The 19,918-nt window shown below is 42.7% G+C and overlaps 1 protein-coding gene across 1 annotated transcript in view; it reads left to right on the top strand.

Annotated features, from left to right (window-relative positions):
* Positions 1-15,283: 15,283 nt before the first annotated feature.
* Positions 15,284-19,918, top strand: part of Nmnat2 (nicotinamide nucleotide adenylyltransferase 2) — a 164,016-nt gene continuing 159,381 nt past the window's right edge. The window contains exon 1 of the mRNA XM_027417365.2: positions 15,284-15,368. Within this exon, the coding sequence (XP_027273166.1) occupies positions 15,284-15,368 (85 nt within the window). The remainder of the gene's footprint in view (positions 15,369-19,918) is intronic.

Raw genomic sequence — 19,918 nt, 5'->3', positions numbered from 1 at the left:
TTTGTTTGTTTGTTTGTTTGTTTGTTTTTCAAGACAGGGTTTGTCTGTGGCTTTGGAGGCTGTCCTGGAACTAGCTCGCTCTTGTAGACCAGGCTGGTCTCGAACTCACAGAGATCCGACTGGCCCCTGCCTCCCAAGTGCTGGGATTAAAGGCGTGCGCCACCAACGCCTGGCTTCCAGACTACATTTAAATGGCTACTTGTTTCTCACACTGAACTAGTGGGGGATCTTGTGTGACTTTTTTCCCTCAGGAGATGAGAACTAATGTCTACTCAGCCAAGACACTGACAGCAATTAATTTCATCAACTTGGTGAACTAATGAACTTATTGGGATTACTTACAGAGTGCAGATGAAGTGTTACTTATAGGATCATGGATGACTCAGAAGCAGCTACCTTACCAAAGGCACATCTCAGCATGGTGACAGCTTGAGAAACCTGAATCCCCTGAGCTCTTCCAAATGCCTCACAGGCAGTTCCATGGATGGGGAGTCTCCCCAGCCATCATTACTGCTTATATAACCTTGAGGAAAGGATTTGTGAATCATTTAAGTTTTAGGAACTTTCTGAGACTTATGAGCTGTTTATTTTCAGAGCTTGGTAAGTTCTGTTTGCTTCCTTGGTAAGCCTCTCTCTAGTGTGTAAGTTTAAATTCAGAGGAAATTTCTACACAACAGGAACATCCTCCTCTTTTCCCTCCAAAAGGTTCTTCCTTGTATCACACTTAACATAGGAGTGATCAAGATGACAAATATGAGAACTACAAGGAAGCTACGTGGAAGGTCACTGGGTCCTTTGAAAGAAGGTGTCCCATTCAACATGAGTGACAATCAAACCTGCAAAGGATGTTTGTCCTCTTTAGGTTAATGGGAGTTAGAACTGGTCCCTGTTCTCACTTTACCCTAGTTTCCTCTTTAGTGAGTCATGAAGTTTTCAGTCATATTTTCTAGCAGAACCTTGCCAATACAGGGCATCAAGTTAGTTACTCTCTTAGACACTTTTTTTTTAATTCATCCACACACAAAAATTGTCTTCACTTTGCTTCTTAGCTCCTTGACCAGCTACCAAGGCTCTTCCTCTGTGGGAGTAGTCACAGAAAACGAGCAAAGACGGGCATCTCCTAGTCCCAAGAATAGTATGATCTTTGCACCAGGACCCAGCAGCCTTTGTATTCAGATTATATACCCAGCATGCCTCTTGTCCTTAACAGCCTAAATTCCTCAGTTTTCCCTCATTCTTTATACTGCTGTTTTGTTTTGTCTAAAACAGAGTCTCATCATGTAGTTCAGGCTGCTTCAAACTCTCAATTCTCCTGCCTCAGCTTGAGGACTGGAGTTAAAGGTGTGCACTACTACACCCAATCTCACTCACTCAAAAACCGATAGTAAGTTCTGTTGCCAGTGGCTTACCGTAGGGCTCTGGCACTTGGGTCTGACCCAGGTGAAACCTCAAATAAGCCTTCTTCTGTCCTTATCTGCAGCATCAACATAGGGCCTGATGATGCAGCTCATAGTCCCAGTCTCTGCAAAGATCAACCGAGATAGCATATGTGCTTGAGCACTGTGAGCTATTAGTACCTCTTCTCCAGTAGTGATGAGTTACGTTCTTTATTAAATTGTGTATGTATGGTATGTGTTTATATGTGGGCATGATTGAGCTGTGCTGCATGTGTGTGGAGGTCAGAGGACAACTTTTTCAAGTTGGCGCTCTCCTTCCATCTTCACATGGATTCCAAGTATCAAACGCTGGTCATTAGGCTTGGGTGACAAGCATTTTTACCCGCTGAGCCATCTCACCTGCCCCCACATTGTTTTTTGTTTGTTTCTTTGTTTGTTTGTTTGTTTTGTTTTTCGAGACAGGGTTTCTCTGTGTAGCTTTGGAGCCTATCCTGGAATTGGCTCTGGAGACCAGGCTGGCCTCGAACTCACAGAGATCCACCTGCCTCCGCCTCCCAAGTGCTGGGATTAAAGGTGTGCACCACCAATGCCTGGCCCCCCACATTGTTAATAATGGCAACTTATTGTTATTCAAATAAGCTCTGCTAGTCTCGTGTAGAACCCTAGGTTTTTCTGATCATCTTCTCACTCTCTTCCCAGCCATTTCTGTCACCCTACTTGATCCATCATTTCAAACATCTCCATTCACTGACCCTGACGTGCATGCACACATTCACACATGCACAAACACTATAGTTCTTTTACCCATTATCCTAATTCCTGTTGATTGACTTCTTGTTAATCATAATCTACATTTCCAAAATAACATTTTCATATTTATTTTCCCTGCATAAAAAGTCGATATAGAAAGTGCTCAAAATCCTTGGCCATCAGAGAAATGCAACTCAAAATAACTCTGAGATATCACTTCACACCTGTCAGAATACCAATGACAATCTATGCTGGAGAGGATGTGGAGAAAAAGGAACACTCCTCCACTGTTGGTGGGAGCACAAACTTTTAAAAACACTTTGGAAATCAGTATGGTGGTTGCTCAGAAAAATGGGCATCAGTCTACCTCAAGATCCAGCCATTCCTCTCTTGGGCATATACCCAAATAGTGCATGTTCATACAACAAGGACATATGTTCAACCATGTTCATAGCAGCATTGTTTGTAATAGCCAGAACCTGGAAGCAACCTAGATGCCCCTCAACTGAAGAATGGATAGAGAAAATATGGTACAATGGAGTACTACTCAGCAGAAAAAAAGCAATGGAATCTTGAAATTCGCAGGCAAATGGATGGAACTAGAAGAAACCATCCTGAGTGAGGTAACTCAGTCACAAAAAGACAAACATGGTATGTACTCACTCATATATGAATTTTAGACATAGAGCAAAGGATTACCAGCCTACAATCCTCTTCACTAAAGAAACTAGGAAACATGAAGGACTCTAAGGGAAAAATGCATGGACCTCAGGAATGGGAAGGGGCAGAAACTCCTGAGCTAATTAGGAGCATGAGGGTAGGGGAGAGGGAGCTGCCAGAATGAGAGGAGGAGAACAGGAGAGGAGAGGAGGAAATAGAGGAGCAGAAATATTGAGTTGGGGGAAGAATAGAGGAGAACAGGATGAGAGATACCATATTAGAGGGAGCCATTATAGGTCTGAGGAGAGATCTGGCACTAGGGAGATTTCCAGAGACCTGCAAAGATGACACGAACTGACAATCCAGGCAATGGTGGAGAGGATAACCTAAATGCCCTTCCCCTAAAATGAGATTGAAGACTACTTTTTATGCCATCCTAGAGCCCTCATCCAGTGGCTGTTGGAAGCAGAGGCAGACATCCACAGATATACACTGATCTGAACTCTGGAACTTAGTTGCAGAGGGAGGAATGAAGTTTGAGGGGGTCGGTACCAGGCTGCTGAAACCCACAGAAACAGCTGGCCTGAACAAGGGGGAGCATATCGACCCCAGACTGCTATCTGGGAAGCCAGTACAGGACTGAACATGGATGTCAATGAGGAGGCCTCTGCACTCTAGGGGGCCCCTGGTAGTGGATTAGTATTTTTCTCTGGTGTAAGAAGGAATTTTGAGAGTCCATCCCACGTGAAGGGATGCACTCTTAGCCTGGACACATGGGGAAGGGCCTAGGCCCAGCCCAGGAATGATGTGGTGGACTTCGGGGAGCCCCCATTGAGGGCCCTACCCTGCCTGGGGAGTGGAGGGTGGATGGGGTAGGGAGGGTAGGTCGGGGGTGGGGGAGGAGGGGTGAGGGTGAGGGGAGGGAGAGGGAGAAGGGATTGATATGTGAAACAAGCTTGTTCCTAATTTGAACTAATAAAAAAATTTAAAAATGTAGATATAGTAGACACAGCAATCAAGGGGGTGTGTCAGTTCAGGAAACAGACACAACTAGGCATTTTCATAAGAAAGGCATTAAAAACAATGAATTAGGTGCTAATAAAAAAGATAAAAACCTGAAATTATATTTAAAGGGCACATCATAATAGCTACAGAAGTCAATTTTCAAAGTCAATTTTCAAAATTGCCTTTCAATGCTGATTATTCAGGCAATTTCTGGCACATACATGTTAACCTTAAACAACAATAGAAAACAGTAATAGAAAAACAACTTCCACCTCAGACGTCTCCTAAATCATGTCAAAGGCAACTTACTGATACAATCTAGTTAGGGTACAGAAATCTAGCAGCAAGGGAAGCTGAGAAACAAAGTTTCAAAGTTTCTAGCCGTCTAAAGTTCAAGAACACATATAGGAGGTTTTGGGAACAGAAGACAACCCATGTAATAAAAATACAATCTATATTCCTTTCAGATCAGGGACAACAGAGCCATGGTTCAACAGAGAACATTCCAATAGAAGAAAGAGGGTTCCGGGATTGCATAGTTGTGAGTATTATTAGATTATTCTTACACTTTTCCTAAATTTTAATACGTCTAACCATGGAGTAGGAATTTTTAAAAACATGCAAGGGGACTGTATCAAGCCATAATAAAAAATCCTCATTTATTAAATAAATATGTTTTGAACTGTTGTGCCAGGCTGTGATAGACACTAGAGATATAGTAGCGGACAAAAGAGAAAACAATTCTTAGAGGGTTTGGGAAAATAGACTATTAAATTGAGTGGTTACTACTCAGGTTCAAGGCCAGTCTTTGCCACTTAATCACTATATTGCTTGAACAAGTTGTTTAGGGTCACCAGACAGGATTAGAGATGTATGTCACTATACCTGGCTCCTTTACATCAATCACATTTGAGGACTGGAAGCAGCTCCCTGTATGGCTGGAGGGAAGGGAGTCCAGGTGAGGGTGGGAAGCCATGCAGAACCAGATTGTAAGAGTGGTTTGTAAGCTTTCTAAGGAGTGGGATGTTAACTCTGGGAGGTACTTCTGAGCTCCTGGAAGACTGAAAGCCAGAAAGTGGTATAATCACACTTGTCCCTTTGAAGACATTCCTTTGGTTGGAGTGTGGACAATAGCCAAGAGTAAAGAAGCCTAACCAGACTTTAATAAAAGAGAACTGGGGAGTGGTAGAAAGATATAGTGGTATCATCCTGGAGGTTTTCAGAAGGTAATTGGCTAGAAAGCAAAGTATGCTCATGGTTGTGATCTGTATATTCTCCCTGTAACAATTATTCATTCATCTAATTTTAACTTACTGATTTTTTTTCAAGACAGGGTCTCACCGTAGTCCTGACTGTTCTGGAACCCACTATGTAGACCAGGCTGGCCTTGAACTCACAGAGATTCTCTTGCCTCTACCTCCCAAGTGCTAGGATTAAAGGTGTACACTACTGCACTACTGCACCCAGTTGTCTTATTGCTTTTTAAAGTTTATTTATTTTTATGTACATTGGTGTTTTGCCTGTGTATATGTTTGTTTGTTTGTTTGTTTGTGTGTGTGTGTGTGTGTGTGTGTGTGTGTGTGTGTGTGTGTGTGTGTGTATTAGATCTTGGAGTTACAGACAGTTGTTAACTGCCATGTGGGTTCTGGGAATTGAACCCGAGTCCTCTGGAATTTTTTAAGACAGAGTTTCAGTGTGTGTCCCAGACTTGGAATCATAATCCTCCAATCTCAGCCTCACACTAGTTGCTAAGATTACAGTTGTAATTTAGTTAATGCATCTTAATTAGAAAACAAAAAAAAAAAAACTTTTAATAGGACAACTATGCTGTCTGGTCTGTTGGTCTTTGGAATCACATGCCCACAGAGTTATTTGGCATTATCCCAATTTCAAGCTTTGAGTGGGGAAAAAGATGGTGCATCAACCTTGATGGCTCTTGAATTCTGCAATGTTGTTTGGAGATACTGTACAAGGGCTGGAGAGATGGCTCAGTAGTTAAGGTCATGTGCTACTCTCTCAGAGAATCCAAGTTCAGTTTCCAGCACCCATGTCCAGCCCTTCACAACTGCCTATAACTCCTAAGCACACACGCGAGCACACACACACACACACACACACACAGATAAAAATAAATCTAATAAATATGCCATTCATTCATTCTCTTTGTAGAACAACCCCCTTCAATCTGAGCTTCACTAAGTAGCCATCTTAGTGAAGGGCAATAAGAAGCATGCCACATAACCCTAAACATTTATCTTCTGGTTCCTAAATGACTCTTTATGGTAGAGTTTAATCTGCTGTGTTTGGAGTAGCAGAGATGGGACAGAATCCCTTACAACCCCCACACAAGAGATATGCGAGGGCAGACCTATCTGGGTACCCTGCTGAATGAACCAGGATGGTCCTGTGATGCAGGACGAGCCAAAAGGATTCTCTCTCTGCAGAATGAACCAAGGCACAGAAAAAGAAGCCCAGGATGAGGGAGTCAGAGGTCACACTAATTCTGGGCCACAAGAAACCAAAGCATTCTTGTGGAGCAGCAGGACAAAGACGCTTACAGAGAAGAGGCTAGTACATGGCACAGATGACAGATGTAACAAAAGGGAGGGATCAGGAGCTTCTAGATAAACACACTTGCATCCTTGTGTGTGTGTGTGTTTCCAACACTTGTCTCAATAGCTGAAATCTATAGCAAAGCAACTTCCACTTGTCCATGACTGCATTTATAGGAGGTGGCCTAGTTCCTTTTCCACAAGCTTCTATCTTTTTTTTTCTCCAAAAGGTACTAGAGTTCCTTTTTAAAACATACATTCTGGGGTTGGAGAGATGACTCAGCAGTTAAGAGCACTGCTTGCTCTTCCAGAGGACTTGGGTTCAATTCCCAGCACCCACATGTGGCTCACTAGCATCTAAAACTCCAACCTAAGGAGATGTCATCTTCTGGCTTCCTAGAGCACCAAGTACCACACATGGTGCACAGACACACTCTCGGGCAAAACAACCATATACATAAACTAAAAAAATTGTAAACAATAACCCAATTGTTTTTTAAAAGTCTATTTTTAATTGTGTGTGTGTGTGTGTGTGTGTGTGTGTGTGTGTGTGTGTGTGTGTACATAAATGCAGGTGCCTAGAGAGGCCAGAAGATGGTGTCAGATCCCATGGAGTTGGAGTTATAGTGAGCCTGATGTGCTTTGAACATGGGTTCTCTGGAAGAGCAGAACATGCTTGTAATTGCTGAGCCATCTCTCTAATTTGATAATAGAGTTTCCTAATATCAACAAGACGTTTTCTGGTTTTGATTATGCTTTGATATTTTTTGCTATGTTTTCTTCTTGTTATGATAATGGGGATATGAGTTTGTCAAACTTCTTTACTCTGCTCCTACAGTACTGCTCAGTCTAAATTTTTTGGATGGGGTTAACCTCCTTCCTGATAAGGTTGATCAGTTAGAATATGTCCTCTTTATGGTCACAGTGCCAGACTAGGGGCATGCACATGAGTATAGGTTCCTGCAGAATCCAGAGAATGTGTCAGATCCCCATGCAGCTGAAGTTATTAACAGTTGTAAGCCACCTCATGTGGATGCTGGAAACTGGACGCAGGTCCTCTGGAAGACCAGCCAGTGCTCTGAACTTCCAAGTCTCTCCAGCCCCTTCCTTGAGCATTTTGCTCTTTTTCTTTTTTCTTTTTTGGTTTTTCGAGACAGGGTTTCTCTGTATAGCTTTGGAGCCTATCCTGGCACTCGCTCTGGAGACCAGGCTGGTCTCGAACTCACAGAGATCTGCCTGCCTCTGCCTCCCGAGTGCTGGGATTAAAGGTGTGCACCACCAACGTCCAGCCCATTTTGCTCTTTTTCTTGGAAAAGATGCTGCCTGTGCCCATGAGATCATCATGATGCACATAAGGATAGCGTTATGCAAGGCTTTTAGTAGACGTCAGCAGTAGTCTAATATGGAGGTCTTCCGAGAATAAACCAATCATAGAGGAAAACAAACTAGAGATACTGAGAAAAGGAAAGGGTCTTGAGATTATGTAAACCCCAGCTGTGTGTAGGAGCAGATCCCAGCACTTGGAAGGCAGAAGCTGGATACTGCATGAGTTCAAGGTTAGCCTGAACTACACATAATGAGCTTCAGGTTAATCTTGGCTACAGAGTCAGATCTTGCCTCATATAAAATCATACACATACATATACATACATACATGCATACATGCATACATACATACATACAAAAATAAATGACTTTTTGAACCTATGCCTAAATCTAGAAACACTCTGTAGATTGCCCAGTCTCATAGACCAAAATTCCCTCTTTGGATCAAACCTTAATTTGAGTTTCTGTTATTTGTTTCTGAAACAGTTCTGCATAAAACAAACAGACATAAAAATCTGGAAGTGTGCAGCTGCTAAGTTTGTTCTACCTCACTCAGCCATGGGATGAGCATAAATTCTGAAGATCGAGACCAGTAGATTGAGTGGTACAATGTCTCCTTACTACTCCATTTCCTCTGCAGTAGGTTTCATTAACTACTGGCAAGTTACCACCGTGCTTCAGCGGCCATGGTTGTGTTCTAATATGCTCGGAGTCATTGGGTGAAGTTATAGGTTAGTTCTAACCTAACTACATCACAAAATATTGATCTAATGGAAAAATACTCTGCATTTTAAGTTCCCTGTCTTTGATTTACTATTCCCTGGAGTCTGTGTTTTCCATTTTGGTGACTTAAAGGCAGGAGGCAGAGATATTCTCAGATGACATTTCAGGGAATAATTTTACTTCTTAATCAATCAAACTTCTTTCCAAGTCTCTTAGAACTGATTTCTCTAGCTCCATTTCTGCTTTGGGAAAAGAAATAGAAATAGAAGTATTGGTATCTTCAGCCTCCTGGTGAAGTAATGTTTGTACTATTGCAAATATCTGAGAGAAACAGAGGAGAAAAGACTGGGAAATACCTGAATTTGATGAAGAAACTCATTAGTAGACAGTGCTTGTATAGACCAGAGAGCTTTCCCTCTTTTATTATAGAACCAGCAATATTGCTATGTTTAAAACTGAAGGCCAGGTTTTAAATTTAGTAACATCGTTCATTTGTGAAATGGGTTTTGAACAATTAGAAATATTACAAGCATGAGTGAGCTCTGAGGCAGAGTTTGGAGCTGGAGAAAGGGGAATCTTGCTGTAGGAACTTCTGTTGTTTTGTTTTGTTTGTGACGGGGTTTCTCTGTGTAGCCTTGACTGTCCTGGAACTCACTCTGTAGATCATGCTGGCCTCAAACTCACAGATGTGCCTGCCTCTGCCTCTCGAGGGCTGGGATTAAAGGTGTGTGCCACTGCCACCTAGCAAGGACATTTTTACCACATGGATGAAGTAATGGTGTTTGTTCATAGAGAAACAGGTGATCATAATTACAATCCTGTTAGCCTTCCCCATGCAGAGAAGTCTAGAGCATAAAGGGGAGAGTGCAACTCCAGAGAACCCTAAGAACTCAGGGTTTCCTGAGAATCATATTATCTTTTCTACCAGGAAAACATAAATATTCAGTATATGACCTGAGCCCAGGAATGAGGGAGCCCCATTTTGGATGTGCCTTTTTGCTTGTATTGCAAGAAATGATCTCTAGTGAAATGATTGGTTTAAGGATATAAAACTGCAGTTGGACAAGAGGCATGGACTCTGTGTAGTCTTGAGGTCTACTGAGAGCATGATAAATATGGTTGATAACAATATGCTATATTTTAGAAGTTGTGAGGTAGTATACTTTAAGTGTTCTCAAAACAAAAATGATGAATATGTGTGATATAACATGTTAATTGGTTTGATTTAGCCATGCCATTGTGAACATACTGTATTGTGTATCATAATTGTGCATGACTTTATTTATGAGCTAAATAAATGAATGGAAAAAAAGAGAAATGATCCCTAGTATTATTTTAGAACTTAGCTTCATAAACATGGAGTTATCTGTTATGAGAATATGTAACAGGACTAGAGAGATGCTCTTAGCATCAGTTACAAGCAGATGCTTCTATCACAGATGACTGGAGTTCAGTTTCAAGCACCCACATCACATGGCTCATAACACCTGTAACTCCAGCTCTAGGGGGATGTATGCTGCCTCTTGGCCTCCTTGAACACCAGTCTTCATGTGCACACCTATATAATTAAAAGGAAAATAAATCTTAAAACCTATTTTAAAAAGAAAATACACAATTTTCATTAAATAAGGAGATCAATGAGCGTGTGTGAGCTAACTTTACACATGCATATTTCATATCAAACCTAATAGACATGTAAGCCTTGCCTCACCAGGATGTGGAGTCACAGTAGGAAAGTGCTGGAGGAACAGCCTTTCTCGAGCCATTTGGAGGCTCACTTGGCTGGAGCAGCTTGCAAGGTTCAGGTGGTGGGAGAGCGACTGACTGCCTTTTAGCCTGAAGCAATTTCCAGCTGCCAGAAGTTGAAATATTAGACCAAATTACACTACCTATGTTAAAATAAGCACCCCTAGAAATAGAGCACTATAAATAATATATGAGAAGTGGTATCCCTAATTCTCTATTTTCCCCTACTTCTGTATCTTATTAACTAGCGTTGAAGTCTTCATTAATGTTAATGTCCTTGGCTACTTACTTACTTTGTAGTTGGTACACAGATTATTGGCACACCCTCAAAGCCACTCCTTTCTGTGATTGTTTCATTCATAAACATCCTTCATAACTACCAGTAGAAGAAGAAAAAGACACTTAAAAACAATTGGTGCATCTTTTATGCCAAACATTTTGGCATAAAACTGACAATATGCCTTAAGCAAAACCAAATCAACAAACAAAAAGCAAATTGCCCTTTATTCACTTTTTTGACCTACGTTGAAAAACACGTCCATGCACTGTAGCATCCATCTTATGGACAATAGTTTGAAATGAATCTTAATGTGCTTATCTGGCAGGATCTAGGCAATCTTGCTGTATGATATAGTCGCTATCTTAACAGCCTAGAAATAGACAGCATTCCACTTGAGAAAATAAAGGGTTAGCTATGAAGGACTTGCCCAAAGCCATTTAACTAGCAAGTAGCTAGCCACATCCTACCCTCTATTTTTCTTTTCTCTTTCTTTTTTTTTCCCCCTAGACAGTTTCATATATATCGCAAGCTGTGTGTACCTGCACTCACTGTGTGTATCACACTCAGCTTACATCTCGCTGGGGAGCAAACCCAGAAATTTGTGCATGCAGCATGGGAACCTTACCAACTGAGCTACAGTCTTATCCTCAGCCACTGTGTTTTCACATTGTAGTCCCAGAGCCCTGATTAGGCATATATGAATAAATGCAAGAATACGAAGAGTGAACGAGACTACTACAGAGCCAGTGAGATGACTCAGTAAACAAGGCTGTTTACTGCAAGCCTGATGATCTGAAGTTCAATCCCCAGAACTCACATGGTAGAGAAGGAGAGAACACAATCCCATGTTTGTCCTTTGATTTTTATGTGCATGTCTTGCCCCACTCCAATTAATAAATGTAAACTATTATTTTGTAAAGGACTTTAAAAAGAGACACTGTTAGTTTCATATACTAAGATTAGAATTTAAACTGTTACTTAAGGCATAGCATACAAGGCTGAATATGTATTGACTGAGCTGTATTATAAACCTGCTTTCCTCCTGCCTCTCCTAAGCATTCTCCTTAACTGTCAGAGTGCACCCAGTGTTCTACCTACATCACCGATAACCAGCACATCTTCATGTCTTGGTAGATACTGTTAACTTTATTTTTCAATGTGGTCAAGGACCCAGTGAGACGGATCTCTCAAAAAAGGTGCTTGCCATGCAAGGTTGGAAACTTGAATTTGATCCTTGAACCCACATAAAGGTATAAGGAGAGAACCAATTTTGACCCCCATATGAATGGAATAGACACACCTACACACACACACACACACACACACACACACACACACACACACACACACTACCCCACTAATAATAATAATAATAATAATAGAAATGTGGCTGGTAGCTGGACATAGCAGTGCATGTCTATAATTCTAACACTTGGGAACTGGAGGCAGAAGATTCCAGAGGTCAAGATCATCCTCGGCTCCATGACAGTTCAAGACAAGCTTGAATTACATGAGACCCTATCCCTCCATCCCCCACCCCCCAAAAAAAGAAGAAAGAAAGAAGGATAAAGAAAAAACAAACACCGGATGTTGGTGGTGCACACCTTTAATCCCAGCACTCAGGAGGCAGGGGCAGGAGGATCTCTGTGAGTTGGAGGCCAGCCTGGTTACAGAGCGAGTTCCAGGACAGGCTCCAAAACAATACAAAGAAATCCTGTCTTGAAAAGCCAAAAAAGAAGAAACAAACAAAAATAAAGCTAAACCAAATAAATGTCCACCTGTGATAGCTCTGGCATAAAAGCAAAACAAAAGGAGAGTAGTGTTGAATGCAGAACAGAGCCTTTGATCAAAGTGGCAGGCATGTGCAGCTGGCTTTGACCATGCCAGCTGTCTGAACTCAGGTCATTCATTTCTCTGTGTTTCCATATGCTCCTCCCTAAAATGGGATGCACTTCGAGATTTACAAAATGTGAAGTAAATCAAACAGTGCATAGTCCCAGGGTTTCTGAATGTGCAACCAATGTAGTTAGCTACTGTTACTAATTTGTTATGCTCTGGGCTCAATCTGAGGGCCTCCTGTCTTTTCTCTATATCTGCTTCTCCCTAGGTGACCTCATTCAATCCCATGGCTTTAAAAATACTCTATACTAATACTCCAAAATGTATGTCTCTTGCCAAACAGATCTCTCCAAATGTGAGCCAGCTCATGTCACTGCTCTACTCAGAATCACTGCTGTGGCTTGCCTTCTCTCACGCCGAAACAACCAGAGCCCCACTGAAAGCCTGTGAGGTCCTCCACAGCCTGTCCTACTTTGCTGATCATTCACAACTCTTTCTTTTTCAGCCACACTGCTGTTGTATGTGGAGTGCCTGTAAATACTCTCGCTCCTTAGATCCTTTCTACCTCTCATTCTGTTTGTATGTTCACCCCCAAATGTTTATGCAACATGACCCTTTGTATGATTGAAGTTCCTGCTCAAATACTAGCTCATCAAAAAGCCTGACTATCCCTGAGTCCTGTGAGAGAAAACTCCTTCCTTTTCTGTTTCTTCCCCTTGCTTTACGTTTCTATATGATCTGATTACTAATGGATCTATTCATTTTAATGGTCTGTTGTTTTTGCCTAGAGTGTGAGCTGAATTAAACCAGGAACTTCATTTTGTTCACAACCCTTAAATCAGTGTTTGCTATATGGCAGGCATTCAATAAATATTTATTGCTTAGCTATAATTATGTTAATTGCCCAGCGTATAAAATCTCTTGCTCTTTCTGCCCCACTAATTTGCATCTTATGCTAGAGAAGTTACAAACTTATGTTGGTTCTTAAGACTCTTATATTGAAACTAGAAACTTTGGGGCCAGTAATAAGACTTATCAGGTAAAAGCACTTGTCACCAAAGCTGATGACCTGAGTTCCATCCCAAGGACCCACACAGAGGGAGGCAGGAGAGAACTGACTCTGTAGGTTATCCTCTGAGCTCTATAGTAGTGTTGTAATGTGTGTGTGTGTGTGTGTGTGTGTGTGTGTGTGTGTGTGTACATATGTACACACGTACAAAGTAATAAACATTTTAATAAACTAGAAAATTTCTCCATAGTAGAGACTGGTTTACTATTCAGCAGAGAAATACTCCTTGCATACCTACCATAAACTCTTAGATAAGAACTAAAGAGCAAGGTTAGTGAGAAAGCTGAGCAGGCAGAGTTACTCACTACGGAGTCTCATAGTCTGGGTTCAACCCCTGGAACCCACAATGTGGAAGGAGAGAACAGACTCTTGCAATGAACTGTTAGAAACTTAAAGTCTGGGAAAGTGATACTTTTGCTTCTGAATCACTAAGCTAATTATTGGTTCTATATTGCATCCAAACAAAATATTCGACCATTCTTCAAACCTTTCCTTTCCCCCTATTCATTTTTCTGAATCTTAGCTTAACTCAAAATTTAAGGTGTGTTTCTGAACTTCTCTATACCCCACCTATCTGTAAAGACTAAAAGCTACCTGTAAGTCCCAGGACAGTACCAACTGTCTATGGCTGCCAGCCTCCTCTTACATTCTCATCTTCCCATTTGCTTTTCCTCTGAACAGCCAAGAGAGCTCATGAAAATGTAAATCACACAGTGCTCTCCTGCTTAAAGGTTTCAGAGTCTTCCTTTTGTTATTCATGGTAAATTAGTGACTCAGAAAAACTTCAGGCCCATGATCCTAGCCCCATGTGATGAAAAGTTTCCAGTTTGCCCAAGACTTCTAGATCCATGGACCTCTTTTCATGTTCATGAGCACAGGAAGCCCTATCATGTCCCTAAATATCCATACTAGTGACTCTGTCTAAATGGCCCACCTTAAATTTCATGTCCCCAGAGAGGCTTTCTCAGACCACCTAGTTGTCCAATCTCTTCTGTCAGAGAATTAGTTAATTCATTTATTATGTTTTCACAATTGCACCTAATATTTTTTGTGGCTATTATCAACCTCTCCCCAGTAGAATGAAAACTTAATGAAGAGACGTGCTTCGCTCCTTCAAAGCGGTTCAAAATAGCATCTATTGGAGAGTGGACACTCCAGAAATAAGGAAGGAATGATCACTGTCTCAACTTGGATAAGCTGATAAAGGAACATGAGTTTCCTAATACCCAGCTTTAGCAATTTCCTCATTCATATTTGCTCAAATCCATAGTTGCTTCAACCCACACAAAGGACCAGCCCCTCACTATTTCTTAGTAGCCACTAGGTCAAAATTTGGCTTCCTTTCAAAAGTTTAGGATCACTAAATAAGGGATGAAAAAAGCCCGAAAAGAAGGCTATTGAACAACTGTCATTTGTCACTTAAGATATTGAGGCCGTGAAAAAGCAAGTTCATAAAATCAAACATTTTTGGAGTTGGCTACGTTAGGGAATATAGACGGGGAGAAAAAGAGTGAGATAGGAAAAGATACATGAGGTAAGAAAAAAATCTGAAGGTGGCAGGACATAGCCAGCCCATCACGCTGTAAGCAGGCAAGGCTTTGGTTTGGTACCAGTTCTTGTTTTGTACATAAACTAAGATGGGGTGATGCAATGAAGTGGGATGAGAAGGATAGAAATGATAGGGTCAGTCACCAGACCAGTGACGCGAACGAAGCTAGAGAGGACGTAGGACTGAGCAATACAAAAGCAGCCTCGGATCTCGCCGGAATTGCAAGTGTTAAAGGGAGGCGGGGAGTGACGCGGTTTGCGTCTAGAGCGGCTCCTTGGAGTCCACAGCATCCACCGCCAGAGCCTCGCCTTCCTTTCTCCGTCTGCAGACATAACGAGACACAAAAAGAGGCAACCCCTGGACCAGCGCGAGGGACCTACTCCCATCATGACCGAGACCACAAAGACTCACGTTATCCTGTTGGCCTGCGGCAGCTTCAATCCCATCACTAAAGGGCACATTCAGATGTTCGGTGAGTCCTCCCGCCCACCCCGGAGGCTGCTTCCGCTGCTCTACTCTCGCCAATGCCAGGGTTTTCCAGGGCGACTGGGCAGAAAGGCGTGCGCCCCTCCGGAGGGGTGCGCCCGCTGATCTGGCTAGTGCCAGGCCAGCCCCTGCGATCACCGCTAGCGAGAGCCGACGCAGGCTGCGTTTTTGCCAGGCTTCCCTAGCTTGGGGCCAGATCGCCTCGCTGAGGGCCATGGGTGGGGGAGGTGCGGGGCTGGGGGTGAATGTCCTCTGGGGCGGGGTGGGGGCTCCAGGTTAGAGCCCTGGAGTGCTATGGTGCGGAGCTTTGACTACTTGGCGGGCGAGGGCAGGGATGGGGCCAGAGGTTGGGGTTGGAAGAGGAGAGGAGGGGGGTTGGAAATAACGTGCTGTTTGTTTAGGATGGACAGAAAGCTCGAAGGAGTTAAATGTGCCTCAGAGACACAAACTCTCGCACACGACAGGGACTGGGGTTTCAAGGAGACAACTAACAGGTTTGGCTGGCGGTTCCTGGAGTCTCAGGGACAAATGTTTGGGGGTTGTGGCTCTGTGTGGCCCCGAGCGGTGGATGCTGACTGACGGCGAGGGGTGCCCTGGCCAGCCGAGGTTTAGCTCTGGCTGCCTAGGAAGGGGAGGGGGCGGGGGCCGGGCGGATGCTGCGGGAGGTGGTCCACGAGCTGGAGAGATGGATCCGGGTCCAAGTTGGCTAAGATTCTGCCCAGAGCAGCGATGGCCCTGGGCAGCCTCGCTGCTTCAGTGTGAGGATGCATGTGTGGTAGAGACGCTTCTTAATGAGTTTGTTTTTGAGGTTTGGGGCATACAGCGAGAGGGATCGCGCCCCAGCGTCTAGGTGCGTGTATAAGGTCCAGCTGAGAGACGATTGTCCACGCAGGTTGGAAATTTCTCGCTACTGGTGCGGAAGCCACGCGGCTCGGAGACTGCTCCTGTAGGACCCAAAGGCGCAGGGTGTGTGCGCGTTTAGATCCCTGAGAGAGGCACGCGGGGGTCACTTTAGACACAGGAATTGAGAAGTTAGAAGTCGGGGTGCTTTTTCCTGGGACTCAGGGAAAGTAGGTGAAATCCAGGGTTCCGGGATGGAAGAAGGAACCAGTGAGAGGCCCTGACCCGGCCCTGCGGTGAGGCGCTCTCCACAGGCGGCGGTGCTGAAACGCAGCGCGCTGCCACTGGCTGCGGGCACACGTGTTTGCCCAGGGCTGGAGGACCGCCAGAGCTTTCCTAGGCTGTTTAATGAAAGCCACAACATACCGGTAAAGACGACCCCAAATGCCCAAGCTAGAAATATCCGTCTCTAAACCTAAAAGGTGAATCTTCACTTGGCCCGACGATTAAAAAACTCACGACAAGGTTATAAAACTACCCTGCACACAGGGCAGATCCTGTAGCCACCTTACAGAATGGGAAGAGGGCGCCTAATTAGTAACCATCTCTTCCGCATTATTCTGTAAGCTTCTAAAAGAATTTATTCCGAGATGACGCCAACTTGCCTGTTAATCAGGAGGCTTTGTTACAGCTTGTTACAGCATGGAGGTGGACCAGCAGCGGGTGGGTCACCTTCTCAGTTTTCTGAAGTAACACCACCTCGGGCATTCGCTACTTTTTTACTTTCTTGTGAGTCAAGTGTCTTTTCTCTTGTATTCTTCATCCTCATCGTCCACTTTCCGTTGGCAGCCTCATGTTGATACTGTTTCCCTCTCCCTTGGCCAGGAACGATTGCGCTTCCTTGGGAACTCCTTAGCTCTAGGAATCTCTAGGGAGCCAGAGGGTGCACCTCCTTTCTTTCTGCAACTAAGGATGTGGAAAATGCTACTTGCTGTAGGATCAGAAGTGGGTCAGATTTTGATTGAGAGCAAGGGCGCTGTCTTGCAACTGGATGGTTTGGGAGCAGTGTTAAAGGGGAGGGGATGCTAAACTGCCTATTCTCCAGGAGCTTTGGGGATAGAATATGAACGCGGGCATAGGTTGTAGCAGAAGGTTTTATATTTAGACTAAGCGAAAGGAGACTTTTGACAGTGGCTATTATTCACTCCCCAATTGGCATCGAGGACCAATGGAGAAGATCTGTCAACAAAGCCTTTTGAGTATCCATTAAGTGTAACCTAAAGAGCAACACAGGAAAAAGCTGTGATGTGCTCACAATGGGTTCAGGGAGCTTACCACCTAATGGAGGCTTTTCTAAAAGTACATACATATGTGAAAAGGAAGAAGAAGAGGAGGACAAAATAGATATTAAACTACAGGTTGTGGAATCTCTTACTGGTATCTTTGAGCTTCTTATACATTTTGAAGTTTATTTTTATGACATTTATTTCTTTATTATTTGTGCATTGCCACAGCTTTCATATGGAGGGGGGTCAAAGAACAACTTGTGAGAATTGCTGTGTGTACTGGGTACTGAACTCAGGTTGTTAGCTTTGGTGACAAGCACCTTTGCCTTCTGAGCCATCTTAGCAGCCCTTCAAATCTGTTTTTGTTTTTTATTCAACTATTTTTTAGTGAGAGATCCTGTCTCAATTTTATCACCCTGGATGGCCTAGAATCTACTATGTATATCTGACCAGTCTTGAATTCACAGAGATCTACCTGCCTCTAACTTTTGAGTAGTGGGATTACAGGCTTGATTTTATTTCATTTTATATTTCTTGATAATGGGTCTCAGTCTGAGCCCAAGATGGTCCAAAAGTTATAGTAATTCTCCTGCCTCAGCCTTGCAAGTGCTGGAACAAGCATGGACCACCATGTTTGGCTTTATGAATTTTGTGTGGCAGTTTCTAGTTAAATGCTTCTCATGTATGCTTTGAACTTGTTCATGTTAACAATCTTACAAGACAAATATCACCATGTCTTCTGTGAGTGGGAAACTGGTATTCAGAGCCTGAGCAGGTAACAATGTGATTTGGTCTTGAGACATGGTTTCCTAGGATGGACTTAGCCTGACTGTTCTGGCAAAGATGACCTTGAACTCCTGCTTCTGCCTCCTGAATACTGGGATTATATGAGTACACCATCACTCCCTTGACTGGGTTGTCCGGAGCCTCACATTTCAGATGCCTCTTACAGATACTGCTATCCTGCATGACCAGGAAGAAGCGCTCAGCCAATCTGCTTGGGCCATCTATTGAACACTATTTCCTTTAAAAGTATACTAATTAGAATGGAATTGACCATCAGCTCACTGCATTCTGGGTGATGATGTATTTCCTTAAAAGCTTTTTCTCATTGCAAGAGATACAAGTTATCCATGAACTACTTCCGTTTAAAAATGATGTTAAGATGTTCTCCCCATGAATACATAAGTACTTAACATAATTAAATTATCAAACTTTCTTTAAGTGTGTGAAATTTGGTGGTACCTGCTTGTAACCCAAAATTTGAGATGCAGAAGTTGGAGGATCAGGAATTCAAGGACAGCTTTTACTACATAGTTTAAGGCCACGAGATGCTAAGAAAAGCCTTAAATTCCTTTAGTAGAGTGCCTATATTTTCTAAATTCAGTTGCTTACTAGAGGGGAAAAAGAGAAAGAATATAAATAAACAAACAGACAGAATCAGCACTTAGAACTAAAGAGCTCACTTTCTTTTTTGAAATGCATGTGGGTATATTTATGTGTGTGCAGGAACATGTATATGTAAGGGGACATGTATGTGAACAGGTGTGCCTGAAGACCATGGGACAACTCTGAGTGTTAACCTCAGGAACCATCCACCTCTTTAGAGACAGGGCCCCAGGGACCCACTGTCTCCACCTGCCCAGTGCTGGAACCACAAGTATGTGTCACCAAGCTTTTTTTAAAAATGTGGGTTCTGGAGGTTGAACTCAGGTCCTTTAGAAAATGTACTGATTAAGCCATCATCAAGCCAGATTTTTTCACTTTTATAAATTACGCCTAGTAAAATTTTGGATATTTGTAAAATATTTTAGAATGAACCTTTCTTTTGCTCTGAAGGGAGAGTTGAACTTATTTATCCAATTTGTGGACGACAGAAACATAGGAAAACATAGCATTTGTGACTAAGATAATTGATAATTTTGTACTTATTTGCAACTAAAATGTTCTTAGAGAATGAATAAAAAAGCTTTTAGCAAAGTAAACACATGAACTAATGATGCCACATTTCATGGGTCAACTTCATTGCATAAGAAGGCAATGTGAAGTTTGAAGGATTTTTATGTAAATTCTTAGTTCTTATAACTCTAAAGAAAATAATGCTGAAATGCCATTTCTAGCATACTAGATGGGTAATTTCTACTTAAAATTGAGAATAATATATATTTATATTAATATATTTATTTGTTATAATTTATTTTAAGTTATTGGTGTGAGGGTCAGACCCTGTGGAACTGGAGTTCCAAGCACTTGTGAGATGCCATGTGGGTGCTGGGAATTGAACCCAGCTCCTCTGGAAGAACAGTCAGTGCTCTTAACTGTTGAGCCATCTCTCAGCCCCCCTTGTATTTATTTCTAAGTCTACCATTAAGTAGTCAAACAGCAAGTTTAACCAGAAAAGAAGAAAAAG

This window comes from Cricetulus griseus, chromosome 5 (genome assembly GCF_003668045.3).
Source record: "Cricetulus griseus strain 17A/GY chromosome 5, alternate assembly CriGri-PICRH-1.0, whole genome shotgun sequence".
Lineage (NCBI taxonomy): Eukaryota > Metazoa > Chordata > Mammalia > Rodentia > Cricetidae > Cricetulus > Cricetulus griseus.
Note: the sequence above shows the minus strand (reverse complement) of the source record. Positions and strands in the feature narration are given on the sequence as shown.